Raw genomic sequence first — 15,253 nt, 5'->3', positions numbered from 1 at the left:
AAAAGAATAATGATCAATTTTTTGAAGTCCAAAAACAAGAATATCATTTTTTTAATAAATGCCAATATAAATTAACGTCGCGTTTTTTGTAATAAGTTGATAAAACTAAAATATGAAGTTTTATACAATACTTCGTAGAAATCTTTAGCAATTTACCATATGTCATTAATTAACATATGGCGCGAATGTATCAGCAAAGCATTCTGCACGTCACGTATTCCCACGCAACAAATCAATACTCACATCAATACTCAGCAATCCCTTTACAGCCGACATAATCGCGTTTTAGTAGATTCTTAAGCGATTCGTAATAAGTTGTTCGCTCTTTTATCAGCTTTATCGATTTTTGTCGAGAGCAGTCTGATAAACGGTAACGGCTTTAAAAACGATCGCTCCTCCTGGATCTTTGATCCAGGTGGTCCCGCAAGCAAGACTCACCGCAAGTTTCGTTTCGGAGGAGCGATGCCGATGAAAAAAAGTGTCTCGGGCTTGATCTGGGATAATTGGAAACCTCGCTTTCCTCTGTAATAATCGGCGCATTTAGTAGTGACGTAAGCAAAGGCAGATGGTTCCTGTTTGTGTCATCGCAAGGCACTCGATGAAGGAAATTAGTCCACTTTTCACCAAGTGTGCCAGATTACCAACGCGCGTCATTCATATTGCGGTTCTTTACAGCAGACCGCACGACGCGACGTCTCATTGCGTTCCTTCATACGCAACGATGCGTGCGTTACGAAATGTAACGCAAAGCTTGCCGAAAATAATCGTTCAATCGTAATTGCAATGATTTTATATTTAACTGCGTCTGTAATTAAGGTGAGAACCACGTTATACTCACAGCGGGCAACACAATAAATGTTGTAACCATAAAATACGAATTGCCGATGACACTCGTAGTGTTCAAAGGCGACGGCACTTTCTGCGGGACCGCAACGGAAAAGTATATACGAAACGTACTGCACAGGTGGTACTGCAAAAGAACCACCTGCAACTATCGCGGGTATGCCTCGCGCACATGCATCCGTTTGTAATAATAAATAATTTGAGTTTAGTTGATTATACACTTTTTTAATTTTTTACAGAAATCTGGATAATTTTATGTTTTGTTGTTGATTATTATAAAATATTATATTTTATATATATATATAAATTTTTTTATTTTTATATATATATAATAAAAATTATGTTTTGTTTTAGAGTAAAATATTATATTGATACATTTATTTTAATACGTTTTGTGTTACATATGTACATACAACATACATAGCTTTCCGCAAATTTGATTCTTTTGATCTGTTTACTTCATAATGATTATTAAGATTATTATACTGCTGTATTCAAATAGACTATTTATTTTTTGTTTTATATAATTTTACATTTTCAAAATGCATTATTATTATTTTCAACCTAGTAATGTTGTAATTTGATCCCCTTATAATTATTGTAAAATTTATTTTAATATTATTGAAGTTTGATAGTACACACGTCCAAAAGCCAATTAATCCCGTTGAAATGAGAATATATCATTTAATGGAACGGTTGCTGATTACGGAAGTGCCCGAGTGTCGAGAAATCTTTCGGTTGCTAAGAAGAGAAGTTCGGAAATCATAATAACATACTCTCGAACCTTTATGCATTTTACGACCGGAGAAGGCGGCGGCAGCAATCTCCTTTATATATAATCTTCGGCATTACCGTTTCGTCGAGCCCGAAAAATGGACGCGATGCTCTTAAGGATCCTCATATGGAAACTTGAATGAAATTCGCGCGCATTGATACCCGAAATGCGTTCTTGATCTAAATAAAATTTGCTTCCGATGCGACAGACTACTGTTGCTAATGTATTAAAATAATTCGATAACGCGTTATAAAATAATATAATGCACTAATATAACAAATACAATAAATTGTTATATACAGTTGAAAAATTTTATGTATAATTCTTTATAGCACGTGCAATTGCACACATAAAAAACTTTTAACATAATCTTTAATTGTGAACATAAATTATTGTGATAATACAATTCTAAATTCACACAAAGTCTTTTGTGTTTCTTGACACATCTTACATTCGCTAATTGTTTATGCTCAAATTTAACGAGCCTCCTGAAAAATTAATTTGAAAGAATATTGTGTGAAATATGAATATTGTCTGACTGCACGATTATTATTGGTCGAATCAGACCGTCGTTGCCGTCGCGCTGTAGTTTTTTACACTCGCAGCTGGAATGGGTGTAAAATTATCGCAAACATAAAAAGACTCGGTTAATATTCATCGATTAATTAAACGGGAAAAAGTTTATTTGATATTAAACGTAATGAGCAATGTATGGAAGGAAGAGGAAAAAACTTTAAAATGTGATGAACTGAATTCACGAGCAATATGCATGTGTTTTATGTACAAATGGGCATACACATACATACTAGATATAACTAAAATGTAGGTAATTATTTAATTTATAATACACATTTTCATTCATTAAAAAAGAATTTCTTAAATCTTCATAAAAATTTACACGACTTTCATTCGATTAAATATTAAACTCGTACAACAAATGTAAAGTATATTTAAAATCGTGAAACCTAAAAAAATGAGCGTAACATAATATGGCGATCATCTTAATTTAATAATTGACATTTTACGCTTCGCCGATGAGGCATGAAATAATTTAAATGACATTTATAATTGTATTTTTAATTAATTTCTCCATTATTTCTGAACTGCTTCGAGTAATGAAGTAAACATTGAAATAAATGCATCAAATCAGAAAGGGATTATATCGAAAAAAAACTAGTCCACAATTATAGAGTAAATTTATTATTATAAGAATTTAGATTAAGGTTTGTATATTTTTTAAACAAATTTTTTATATTTGTAAGAAAATAATAATGCATTATTTGCTTAACTGTGAATTTCTTTAATGTTTCTTTATATTATTTCATGTACTTTCTATTATTTCTTTATCTTAAGTTAAATGTTTCTCTTCTGCGAAAAGCTAGCGATACGACTATAGTCACGAAACCAATTGACCCATAAGACACAGGACATGGAAGTTTAGTTTACGTTACAAATTTACTAAATAATATAATATTTTAGGGGAAACTCAGTCAGAAGTGAATTTCCAATGATGAAACCTTTGCCAATGATGCATTTCCACCAAAATTATGCTTTTGATTTGTAGCATAAAATAAATTTCTAATAGTGTATAAGGGCAATTAGTTTCTCGTGAGTATATACAAGATTATCTTGGTTATTTATTGTTATTCTACTATAATGTCACTATCTTTTACTATCAGTCTCAGTCTTAATTAAAAATAGATAAAGATAAAGTAGAATCGATGCTTTGTGTTACAATTCTATTTAAATACATCCTAGCAAACAGTTATAAAATTACAGTTACAGTTATACAATAGTTACATTGTTGAATAGGAAATTATAACTAAAAGTTTTATAACTGTTACTTGGTGTTTGCTAGAATCTTTTAATCTGGTTTGATTAATATTGTAATAGGGCTGTGAATTTTTTCAGTTGAAATAAAAGTGTTTTTTATAAAGATAAATCATATGGCAACTGCTTTTTATTTCCAATCGTATTTTGTTTAAATATTTTGTAGCATAAAATTAACTTCCAGTATTCGGTGTTCAAACTATTAGTGACTTTAGAGAAAATAAAATCTCACGCATCAAAACTCTGATGTCTTCAAGTCAAGGCTTTGCAGAATTCCAATAAAATTCTGAGCCCTTCTGAGCCCTCGCTTCAGATAATTGATAAAAGCAATTCTCGTGCGCCATTAAACCGGTTTCATTTCAAACGCACTTGCGTTACCCCAGTGACTCCGCAAGACCCAGTTTCATGAAGTTCGTGCCGCGTCACCCACTTCCGCTGGCTGATCAGATATACTCGCAGAAGCGAGGAAAACCGGCGTGCCCTACGTCCGCGCAGGTTGCATCCGCGATGGACGGTACGCGTGTACCTGTTACGCACATACGTCACGTGCGTGCGTATTATACATGCGCGCGTGCGGCCGACGATGAGAGATCGTTGCGTTGGAAATTGCGGGGGCAACGCCGACGTGCGCGCATCGAAAACTGGGCCAAGTGTATGATAATAAATAATTCGCGCTTATACCCGATCCGGTTTAAACGCACGGCACTCTCCACCTTCGATCCGCAAACGACGTGTATGTTATCATTATATGCGTGCATCTCCCAAGCTACGATATAAGGCAATTTTTTTAATGCATCGATTGATCGATCGCATTGTACTCAAATGCATCTTTCATAAAGCAGAGTTATATTTGCGCATAATGCAATCGACCAGTTGACGAATTAAGAAACTCGTCTAAATTCAATTACTCTGCAACTTTTTCAGTTGAATCTATTTTGGTGTTACGAGAACTACTTGATGAAATCATATAAAATCACCAAAAAAACATTCGTAAGTTGATTTATAAAAACATATTTTTATAAGAATAAGAATATTAAGGGAAAGTTGCCGATTATTTTACTTTTGATATATCATTACAAATTATCAAAATCTAAGCCATTTATCTTACCTTTTCTACAATTTAGTTACAAAATTTGCTGAAAAGTAACTACGATATCGCAATTTTTCTATGAGCACAAATAACAAAATTTTTGTACCTATTTTTTCGAGTGTAATAAAGCATTATATTATAGCTTTCAAATATTATAGCTTTCAAATAATCCAAGAAACAAGTAGAGCAATTAAATTTTTAAGTAAAGAAGTATGATTTAGGAGCGGGGATGCGATTTAATCTTCTCCCATATGGATATGAATAAATTTAGTAAAAATATTTTGGCTATTTATGGAAGATCGCAACGTGTTCATTTGCACACGCATAAATCCATGTGCACGCAATGTGCACATATGATTCAATATGCGTGATCTTGCACGCATAATGTACGAGTGTCTCCAGCTGTCTCCCTATTTAACTGCATTTCAGAAGAGAAAGGAAGACTTCTGCGGTAGAAAAGAAAAAGGAAGTTCAGTAAGACTTTGTTCTCTCTACACAACACTTATTTTTATGCCTACTCATTTGCACCCGCTTATGATCAGGCACGTGCTACCCGGATCGATAAGGAATGATAGCATTGTGCCTCGTACTTACGAACCTCGTAAGTGCATTTAATGCACGTCGAACGATTCTTTCATTATCTTATGTTCTGAATTCAAGGATAAAACCGTATTTTATTACGATACAATTAAATATAATTTTTGTTATGCCGAACGCCACAAAGTTATAGCAAGTATACAGAGAGAATTTTTCTTCCTTGTACTTGCTCTATTTTGTGGCGCTCGGTATTGTTCAATTCTTTCATTATTATCTCTATACTTTTACTAAATTTCTTTATCCTTGGTTGGAATATTTTTTGCAGTAAATTATTTAGTGTGTTTTAGTGTTTGTATCATTATTAAATTGACAATCAATTGAATTTATGATATTATTTCTAGATTTAGTTTATGATTGCATTTCAAGTTCGAATGTATTTAGCACGCAATTTATAAAAACTAAAAATGTATAAAAAATTTAAATATAAAATAATATTATAATAATATTAAAGGCACCAAGTCGTGACTGTAGTTGACTCTTTTTTATTTATTTGTTTTATTTTTAAACTTTAATTTAAGCCATTCTCTTAACAATTATAACAAATGTAAAATAAAATAATTGGTAGTTAAAAATTAAAATTTTTTATAAAAAAATAAAGGAAACTAATATAAAAAAAGAAATCAGTACAATGCAATGGAGGATACGCTTCCCGATCGGAGCGACTCTCTTTCACTTCGTAAGCGTGGGTTATAAGCGGTCCGGAGGGCACTGAGTTTAGCCACAAAAATTGCAATAATGTAAGTTTAAAGAGGCTCAAATTATCAAACAATGGTACGACGCAAATTTAAAATTACGTTAACAAGTTACTTCGGTAATCATCATTGGCGACGGTGAGCAACAAATTGGCCATCGACACGATGGTGCAAACCGACCGATAAAATTAACGATCCTCAGGGAAAAACGACAGTGGTAAATTATAATTTCATTTCCGAAAAATATACGCCAGATCAATATTGTCGAAGACGATTGGCCGTATCTGTTTGCGGTGCTGATTTGCATCGCAAATAAATACGCATCAGGAAAACGAGCTGCGAGACCGATCATCAGTTCAATGAAACTGGTTTGGATCACCATGGCTCGCTATATAAATAAAATATCGCTTCATAAAAAACCTGAAAAGTACATTTGTTCATAGTATACGTGAGAGAAAGAAACGTACGAGTGTATATATGCGAATATAAACCGGACTCTTTGTTGAGAACTGAGTGCTCTTTTCATCTTACCTATTCTAATAATACTATAAAATTATCTGAACAAAGATGAGCTCATAGCTTTAAGTGCTAATCGATGATATTTTCATAATTAATATCTACTATTTTATAGGATAGATCGCATAACGAATTGGATCACAGCACAGTGATTCCATCATTTTGTTAAAAGACTTAATTTTTTTACCTGTATTTGTTACGTCGGCTTCCATCTTAACGTATTACTACGGAAATCAGTTATAATTGCATCACAACTTTAGACGCTTTATTGTAAGAAAGATATGTGAGTAATACTACCAACATGATGAAGCGTACGTAGTTTTACCATGCGCGCCTGTATGAATAGGCAACCTGTCACACTGACATGTCTGCAACGCAACACCCTGTACGTATCAAAATAATGTTTCTAACTTATTTTATAAATTATTTGAAGTTATCATTTGATGTTTTGACCGTAAAGTTGATTTTTAAAAAAGAAATTACACGTATAAGTACTGTACATTTTGATTATTTATTGCTGTAGATATATGTAATCTAAATGTTTATTACAGGAATTAAATAATTAGAGACGAAATTGTGGGATTTAATGATTAACAAGATTTAAATATATAATATTAATATTTTAGTAAAGAGTCACATATGTTTCTTTTTATGTTCTCCAAGCATTTTTTTAAATATTTTTCTTAGTATCGGTTTTTAAATTGAATAATTTTGTTCTAATGTTTGTAGTAAATTTCTTAAAATCACGAAATGTAAATAAAAATATAATTGTACAAATGTAAGAAGAAATATTATATGTAATATATACATATAATTGATTTAATAATCTATAACAATATCTATGAATATATCACTTAATAACTAACTACTAAAATAACTACTAAAAAAATAAAAATATATAATTTTGTAACAAAATACTGTACTTTCTTTAGTCCTTTTTTAAACAATCAAAATCAATTTTTAAATTTATTCTTGTAGTGGACTATATTATTATACTTGTTTCTCTAAAAAATTAAAGTTAGAAAATTAAAGTTTATGTTTAAAGAATAACAAGTTAAAGTTAAAAATTATATTTTTTAGAATTAATTAAGTCAAAAGTTATAAACGTTTTAACTTTATTATATAACTTTCAACTTTTTTGAAGCAGTTAACACCAAACCCTTCAACAATTTTCCGTCTTTAGTAATTTTTTCTATATTGAAAGGCACAATCAATATTCCTGAACAGTAAATTTTTAATAATTTATAACAATTAAAAAATTAATTTTTGCAACAAACTTTATATGTCAAAAATGTCTTTTACGCTACGGTCTTATTCCCAATTATTTTTCTATCTAACCATTATGGTCTATATAGATTTTAATAAGTTCTTAAATCTCGTGTACAATTTCTGATGCAATACGTATTATCACAATAATACCGAGAAGCGTTTCCCCCTCCCATCTTCATTTCGTCACGATAAAATCCGCGCAATAATACGTACGTATTCATAACGTGCTACGCTACATTCGACGAAGCATCTCATTCGCTTATTCACCATCACGATGGATTTATCGTTGCTTTCGTCGCCCTTTACGCTACTTTTGATTACTCTGATCGTCATTGGCGTCCTGAAAGTTGTTACTGTATTTTATCGTATCTATACTTTCTGGAAAAAAAAGGGCGCGCCATACTTTCCAAATTCGTGGTCGTCTAATATAACGGGTTGGAAATTGCTTCTGGCCCGCATCAGTCTTACCGAATATTGCAAATATATATACAATTACATCCCAAACGCTAAATATGTTGGAATGATGGATTTTGCCACAACTACCGTGCTACTACGTGATCCCGAACTGATCAAAGACATCATGGTGAAGGACTTCGAACACTTCCCGGATCATCGCAGTTTTATTAACGAAGACATAGAACCGTTACTCGGCAAGAACATTTTTGCCCTGCGTGGTGATCGTTGGAAAGAAATGAGAAATACATTGAGCCCGTCTTTCACCGCCAGCAAGATGAAGTTCATGTTTGATCTCATATCAAAATGCTCTAAGGACTTTGTTGATTATTTCGCGGATCATCCTGAAATCTGCCATGCGATCGAGACAAAGGAAGCTTTCAGAAGATATACCAACGATGTAATTGCTACCGCAGCCTTTGGCATAAGCGTGAACTCTATGAAAGATCAAGATAATGAATTTTACATAAGAGGCATGGAGACTACCAAAGCTTTTAGTGGTTCCCTAATAATGATCAAGATGACAATTATGCGATTGTGTCCAAACTTTGCTAGAAGAATGGGTCTGACATTATTTTCACCAGCTACAACGAAGTTTTTTAAAACTGTCGTCGCGGAAACCATCAAAGCGCGAGAAGAGCAAAGTATTGTCCGACCGGATATGATTCATTTACTGATGAAGGCTCGGGACAAGAACGACGCCAGCGTACGCAAGATGACCCTGGACGACATCGTCTCACAAGCTTTTGTTTTTTTCTCTGCCGGTTTTGATACAACCGCGACACTAATGTGTTTTGCCGTTCACGAACTAGCGGTTAATCAAGACGTTCAGAACCGTTTGCGCGAAGAGGTGCAAAAGCATCTCGCAGAAGGGAACGGTGAGATTTCCTACGACTCGCTATCAAAGATGTCTTACATGGACATGGTGATTTCCGAGACTCTCAGAAAGTATCCACCGGCAATCTTCACCGACAGACTTTGCACACAGAGATACGAACTACCGCCGTCACAACCAGGCTGCAAGAGTGTCATCCTTGAACCTAACAGTGTATTGATGTTACCCATTTACGGTTTACATCACGATCCGCAGTATTTTCCGAACCCGGACAAATTCGATCCCGAGAGGTTCAGCGAGGAGAACAAAGACAACATTGTACCGTATAGTTATCTACCGTTCGGTCATGGACCTAGAAAATGTATCGGCAATCGATTTGCTTTAATGGAGACGAAAATTTTAATAGCTCATCTTTTGCAAAAGTTTACTGTAAAAACTACAGAAAAAACTGTCGAACCGATTGTATTCAGTAAAAAGGAATTTACGTTACAACCTGTTGGTGGATTCTGGGTCGCTTTAGAGAAGAGAGAGAATATTCTATAAAATGAAAATGTTTTATAAAAAAATTGAAAGAGTATTAGTCAATTGTATTGATCGTTTTCAATGACTTATGTAACTTACAATTATGCTATATGAGTGGTAAGTAGTGAGTGGTGAAGAATGTATTTCTTATTTTTATCAACAGGTTTGACATTTTGACATTTGGTTTTGAATTCTACTATTGTCGAAAAAGTTCTTATCCACCCAAAATTGGTCCCGACCTCATCTATAAAATACAATTCATACTTTGAGAATCTTTTCTCAATACTATTACACATCTCATGCGCATTTAAATTTATTTTAACGCAAGGATAATTATTAACGTTTGGAGAACATTTTAACAAGTTCTGAAAGAAATGTTAAAAGTTATTTTTTTATTAAATATATTTGTAATGAAATAAAGAGCACTCAACCCATTATTTATAACGTTTTAAAAAAATGAGTTTTTAAATATTATATAAGTATTTTTTAAATTATTGTATACCGCTTGGAAAGAATAAAAAATTATTGTTTTTTATATTAGATGTATGAAATAAATATTCTAGTTGTAACGCTAGAATAATATATTTAATACTTTCTAACCGTAAAGGCTGTGTATTCAATTAAATATTATAATTTTTGAATTAACTGTACATTTTATAATTATTTACATTTAATATTACAATGGTACACTGAAAGAAAATTTTAATAAACATTTGTTGTAATGTAATGAAACATTTATTAAATGTAAATAAATATTTATTTATAAGAATCACTAATACTATATAATTTAACTGTCATTTTTTTATTAAATAAATATTTATGTATAGTAAGTCAATATTTCATTGCAAGTATTCAAACTAATATTTATTAAAATTTAGTAACTTTTTTCCTCAATGTAGCATTTAATCTACATTCTGATACGTTTCGGAGATTACTGCTAATCAAATATGATTAATTCACTGGAATAAAAATATGTATACAATATAAAAGAAAGAAAAATAATCCATTATACTAACCAGTGCAATATGTGTAAGTAATTTACACAAATGTCTTTAAGGAAGTTATTTATTATTGATAGCGATATTTCTAAGATATCTTTTTAATAATGATAAGGATCTTTTTTATGGGATTACAGAAAATGTTATTTTTTTTCATTATCATTGTGCAAGAATGATAAGATAATAGAAATAAGATAAATCAAAATTATTTATTGCAATAATATTTTGTATTTTGGAAGCCAACTGTAAAACTACAATTTAATCTTCAATAAACATATGTACTTTATATTCTTTTTTAATTTTTATTTTTTATTCAAAAATAAAATAAAATGATAGGCATCCTACCAATTTTATAAAATTTAAATTATAATGACACATATTTTCAGTACCTGAAAGTGCACACATTTACTTGCAAACATTTCTGTTATGTGCATAACAGAAAATTAGTTTTTATAAAAACACAACAAACTCTAATGACTAGTAACAATCCAACAACATGTAAATAGAAGTAATGAAATTGTTCTTAGAATTCAACGCGAATTGCACGCGATATTATAATATTCCACTACTTCAGATATATTTCATGATCACTGTCCTTCCTCTATAATATCAACTAAATTTTTATCATAGCAAAAATTTAGTAAATTAAAGTTTATAACTTTGAAAAATAACTAGTTACAGTAAAAAATTAAATTGTTTAGAATTAAATTAAATTAAAAGTTATTAACTTTTTAACGTTATTATTTAACTTTGAACTTTGTAACTTGTTACTATCTTCTTTTTTAGTAATTTTTCCTATATTGATTGGCGCAAACAATTTTCTTCTACAGTCAATTTTCAATAATTTATACATAACAATTATTTTCAAAAATTAATTTTTGCAACCTGCTTTTTATATTAGAAATATCTTTTTGTTCCGGTTTTATTCTCAAGTACTTTTTTATCTAACCATTGTTCGGAACATATGTTAATCAAACAGACTAAAGTATTAATATAACTCACGATAACAATTACTGATGCAATATGTATTATCACAATAATATCGAGAGGCGCTTCTCCCTCCCACCTTCATTCTATTCACGATAATATCCGCACAACACGTACGAGTATGTATGTACTCTCATAACGTTTTACGTCACATTCGACGAAGCATCTCGTTTGTTCACCGCCACGATGGATTCGTCGTTGCTTTTATCGCCATTTACACTACTATTGATTACTCTGATCGTCATCGGTATCCTGAAAGTTGCTGCTGTACTGTATCATATGTACTTTTTCTGGAAAAATAAGGGCGTGCCATATTTGCCAGATTCGCTATCGTCTCTTAGAACGATTTTAAAATTGTTTACGGGTCGCATCAGTTTTACCGATTATTGCCAATACATATACAATTATGTTCCGAACGCCAAATATGTTGGACTGATGGATTTTTCCTCACCTGTCGTGCTATTACGTGATCCTGAACTGATCAAAGATATTACAGTGAAGGATTTTGATCATTTCCCGGATCACCGCACTTCCATTGATGAAGATTTGGAACCATTACTCACCAAAAACATCACCGCCTTGCGCGGTGATCGTTGGAGAGAAATGAGAAATACATTGAGCCCGTCTTTCACCGCCAGCAAGATGAAGTTTATGTTTGATCTCATATCGAAATGCTCTAAAAACTTTGTTGAGTATTTGGCAGACCATCCGGAAATCTGTGATGCGATCGAGACAAAGGAGGTCTTTAGGCGATACACCAACGACGTAATCGCTACCGCAGCCTTTGGCATAAGCGTAAACTCTATGAAGGATCGAGATAACGAATTTTATATGAGAGGCGTGGAGACTACCAAATTTTCTAATGGCCCTGTAATAATGGCCAAGATGTTATTCATGCGTGCGTGTCCAAAACTCGCCAAATGGATAGGTCTGACATTTTTTCCATCGGCTACATCGAAGTTTTTTAAAACTGTCGTGGGAGAAACCATCAAAGCGCGAGAAGAGCAAGGTATCGTTCGACCAGATATGATTCATTTGCTTATGCAGGCACGAGACAAGAACGACGCCAGTGTACACAAGATGACTCTAGACGACATCGTCTCGCAGGCTTTTGTCTTTTTCTTCGCTGGTTTTGATACAACCTCGACACTGATGTGTTTTGTCGTTCATGAACTGGCAGTTAATCAAGATATTCAGAATCGTTTGCGCCAGGAGGTGCAACAATATCTCGCCGAAGGGAACGGTGAGATCTCCTACGACTTGCTATCAAAGATGTCTTACATGGACATGGTGATATCTGAGACTCTCAGAAAATATCCACCGGCCATCCTCATCGACAGACTTTGCACAAAGAAATACGAATTACCACCGTCACAGCCAGGTTGCAAAAATGTTATCATCGAGCCTAACAATCTACTGATGTTTCCCGTTTACGGTTTACATCGCGATCCGCAGTACTTTCCGAATCCCGACAAGTTTGATCCCGAGAGGTTCAGCGAAGAGAACAAAGACAACATTGTACCGTACAGTTATCTACCATTCGGTCATGGACCTAGAAAATGTATCGGTAATCGATTTGCTTTAATGGAGACGAAGATTCTGATAGCTCATCTTTTGCAAACATTTACTCTAAAAACTACGGAAAAAACCGTTGAACCGGTTGTATTTGACAAAAAGGCGTTTTCGTTGCAACCCGTTGGCGGATTTTGGATTAGTTTGGAAAAGAGAGAAACGTGAAAATATTCTAGAAAAATATTGGAAAAATATTGTCACTTTTTTCACCTTCTAGAGATATTCAATGTAATAGATTTATAATAAACAATTGTAGTGTACAATAAGGTTTATTTGCGATGCATAATGTCATTATGCGAGGCAAATACTCGAGCTGAATGGTTAAGTTTTTATTAGTAAGACATAAAAAGATATTATGATATAACAAACATCATGACTTGCGTAGTTTTTCTAGGTCTACTCAACGGTGTTGATCGTTTTTAATGACTTATATAACTTATAATTATATATAAGTAGAAAGTAGAGTGAGTGAGGAATGCATTTTTTATTTCTGTTAACAGCTTTGATATTGATACATATTTTTTTCATGCGTAAGAAATTTGATGTAATTTATTTCGAAATTTAGTTCTCTTCCGTCGCCGAAAAGTTTCTCACCCACCCAAAAATGACCGCGACTCATCAATAATATGCAATCCATACTTTGTATATTCTTTTTCTGTACCATTGCATATCTCATGAGCATTTATATTTTTTCAAAAAATATGTTTAAAAAATATTTTTTATTAATAAAATTTTTTATATTTTAATCCAAACAGAAAACAATGTTTTTAAACAAGTATTTTTTAAAGCATTGGAGAATCATTTTTAAAAGCATAAAAAATATTTATTTAAGTGTCTTTTATTTCACTAAAAAAGACTTTATTTTAATGAAAGAATAATTTTTAACGTTTAGCAAACATTTTAAAAGCATTTATTTGACATGTTTTGATACAAGACGCATTTTATCAAATGCTGAAGGTATTACAATTCTTTCATTACATATCTTTTTAATGAAATAAAAAGAACTTATCCCATTATTTCTAATGTTTTTAAAAATTATTTTTTAAAAGTTGTAAAAATTGTTTTTCACATATTATAAATATATTTTTAAAAACATTATGCTTAGGAATAGAATCAAAAACTACTGCTTTTTATATCAGATATATAAAATAAATATTTTAATTAACGAGAAACGGCATATTGGTCGAAAGCAGTTTTCAGTGCTCAACATTTTTTTATGTTTTACAGACATTTATAGGATTCCTTAAACTGAGCGCCAAATTGTTTTTCCGGACTTAAAACACAAATTTTTAAGAAAAACCTCGACTGTCACAAAATGAAATTGCTAATCAATTTAATTATTTTTTTATGCTTGTACTTCTCCTTTATCTCGAAAAACTATAAAGAAATTATTGCGAAAAATATTGTTGTTGAGGTAATACTTTAAGTCCGGAAAACAATTTGGCGCAGTTTAAGGAATCTTATTAATGTTTATAAATTCACATAAAAAAATGAACACTAACAATAAGAACAGCTTTCTATCGATATGATTTAATTAATTGTTACACTTCCCGTTCATATTAGGATTATTTCATATTCTAGTTATAATATTGAAAACATTTAATTATCAATATTTTAGTTATAAAATGCTTGAACAGAAGATTTTTTACATTTTCTACATATAAAGGCTGTGTCAAAAAATTAAATATTATAATTTTTAGAACTGTACATTTAATAAATAATTATATTTAGTATTAATAGTATCTATATTTAGTCTACATTCTGATACGTTTTCAAGATTATTGCTAATCAAATATAATTCATTGTCTGAGATAAGATTAAGTAAAAAAAGAAAAATAATGCATTATATTTAATCAGTACAAAATGTGCAGATAATCTGCACAAACATTTGTAAAGAAAAATTTGTTATTGATTGCGATATTTACAAGAGATATCTTTTTAATGGTGATAAGAATTTTTTATAATTTTTATAATGAAAATATTGTTATTTTTTTTATTGTTGTCGTGTAAAAATGATAAGGTATTGGAAATAAGATAAATCAAAATTTTTTATTGCATTAATGTTTTGAATTTTAGAAACCAACTGTACAATTATAATTTAGCCTTTAATAAACATATGAATTTTATATTCCTTTTATAAGTTTATTTCTTATTGAAATAAAATAAATTAATATGCGTCCTATCATTTTTTCAAAATTTGCATTAACCGTGTAATAAAACCCATATTGTGAGGTCCTTAAATTAATACACATAGGTCGTTTCCGAGGGGGTAAC

At 31.5% G+C, this 15,253-nt stretch overlaps 3 protein-coding genes across 4 annotated transcripts in view; 2 read left to right on the top strand and 1 right to left on the bottom strand.

Moving 5' to 3' along the window:
* LOC105205216 (cytochrome P450 4C1) overlaps nt 1-15,253 on the bottom strand; it is a 62,104-nt gene that overhangs the window by 39,825 nt on the left and 7,026 nt on the right. The window lies entirely within an intron of this gene.
* LOC105205218 (cytochrome P450 9e2-like) lies at nt 7,824-9,915 on the top strand. Its single transcript, XM_039450955.1, has one exon. The coding sequence runs from the start codon at nt 7,887-7,889 to the stop codon at nt 9,441-9,443; it is 1,557 nt and encodes a 518-aa protein (XP_039306889.1). The 5' UTR covers nt 7,824-7,886; the 3' UTR covers nt 9,444-9,915.
* Nucleotides 11,244-13,735, top strand: LOC105205219 (cytochrome P450 9e2-like). The gene has a single exon (XM_011174517.3). The coding sequence runs from the start codon at nt 11,594-11,596 to the stop codon at nt 13,142-13,144; it is 1,551 nt and encodes a 516-aa protein (XP_011172819.1). The 5' UTR covers nt 11,244-11,593; the 3' UTR covers nt 13,145-13,735.

The sequence above is a fragment of the Solenopsis invicta genome, chromosome 6 (genome assembly GCF_016802725.1).
Source record: "Solenopsis invicta isolate M01_SB chromosome 6, UNIL_Sinv_3.0, whole genome shotgun sequence".
Lineage (NCBI taxonomy): Eukaryota > Metazoa > Arthropoda > Insecta > Hymenoptera > Formicidae > Solenopsis > Solenopsis invicta.
This window is presented reverse-complemented; position numbering and strand designations above follow the sequence as displayed.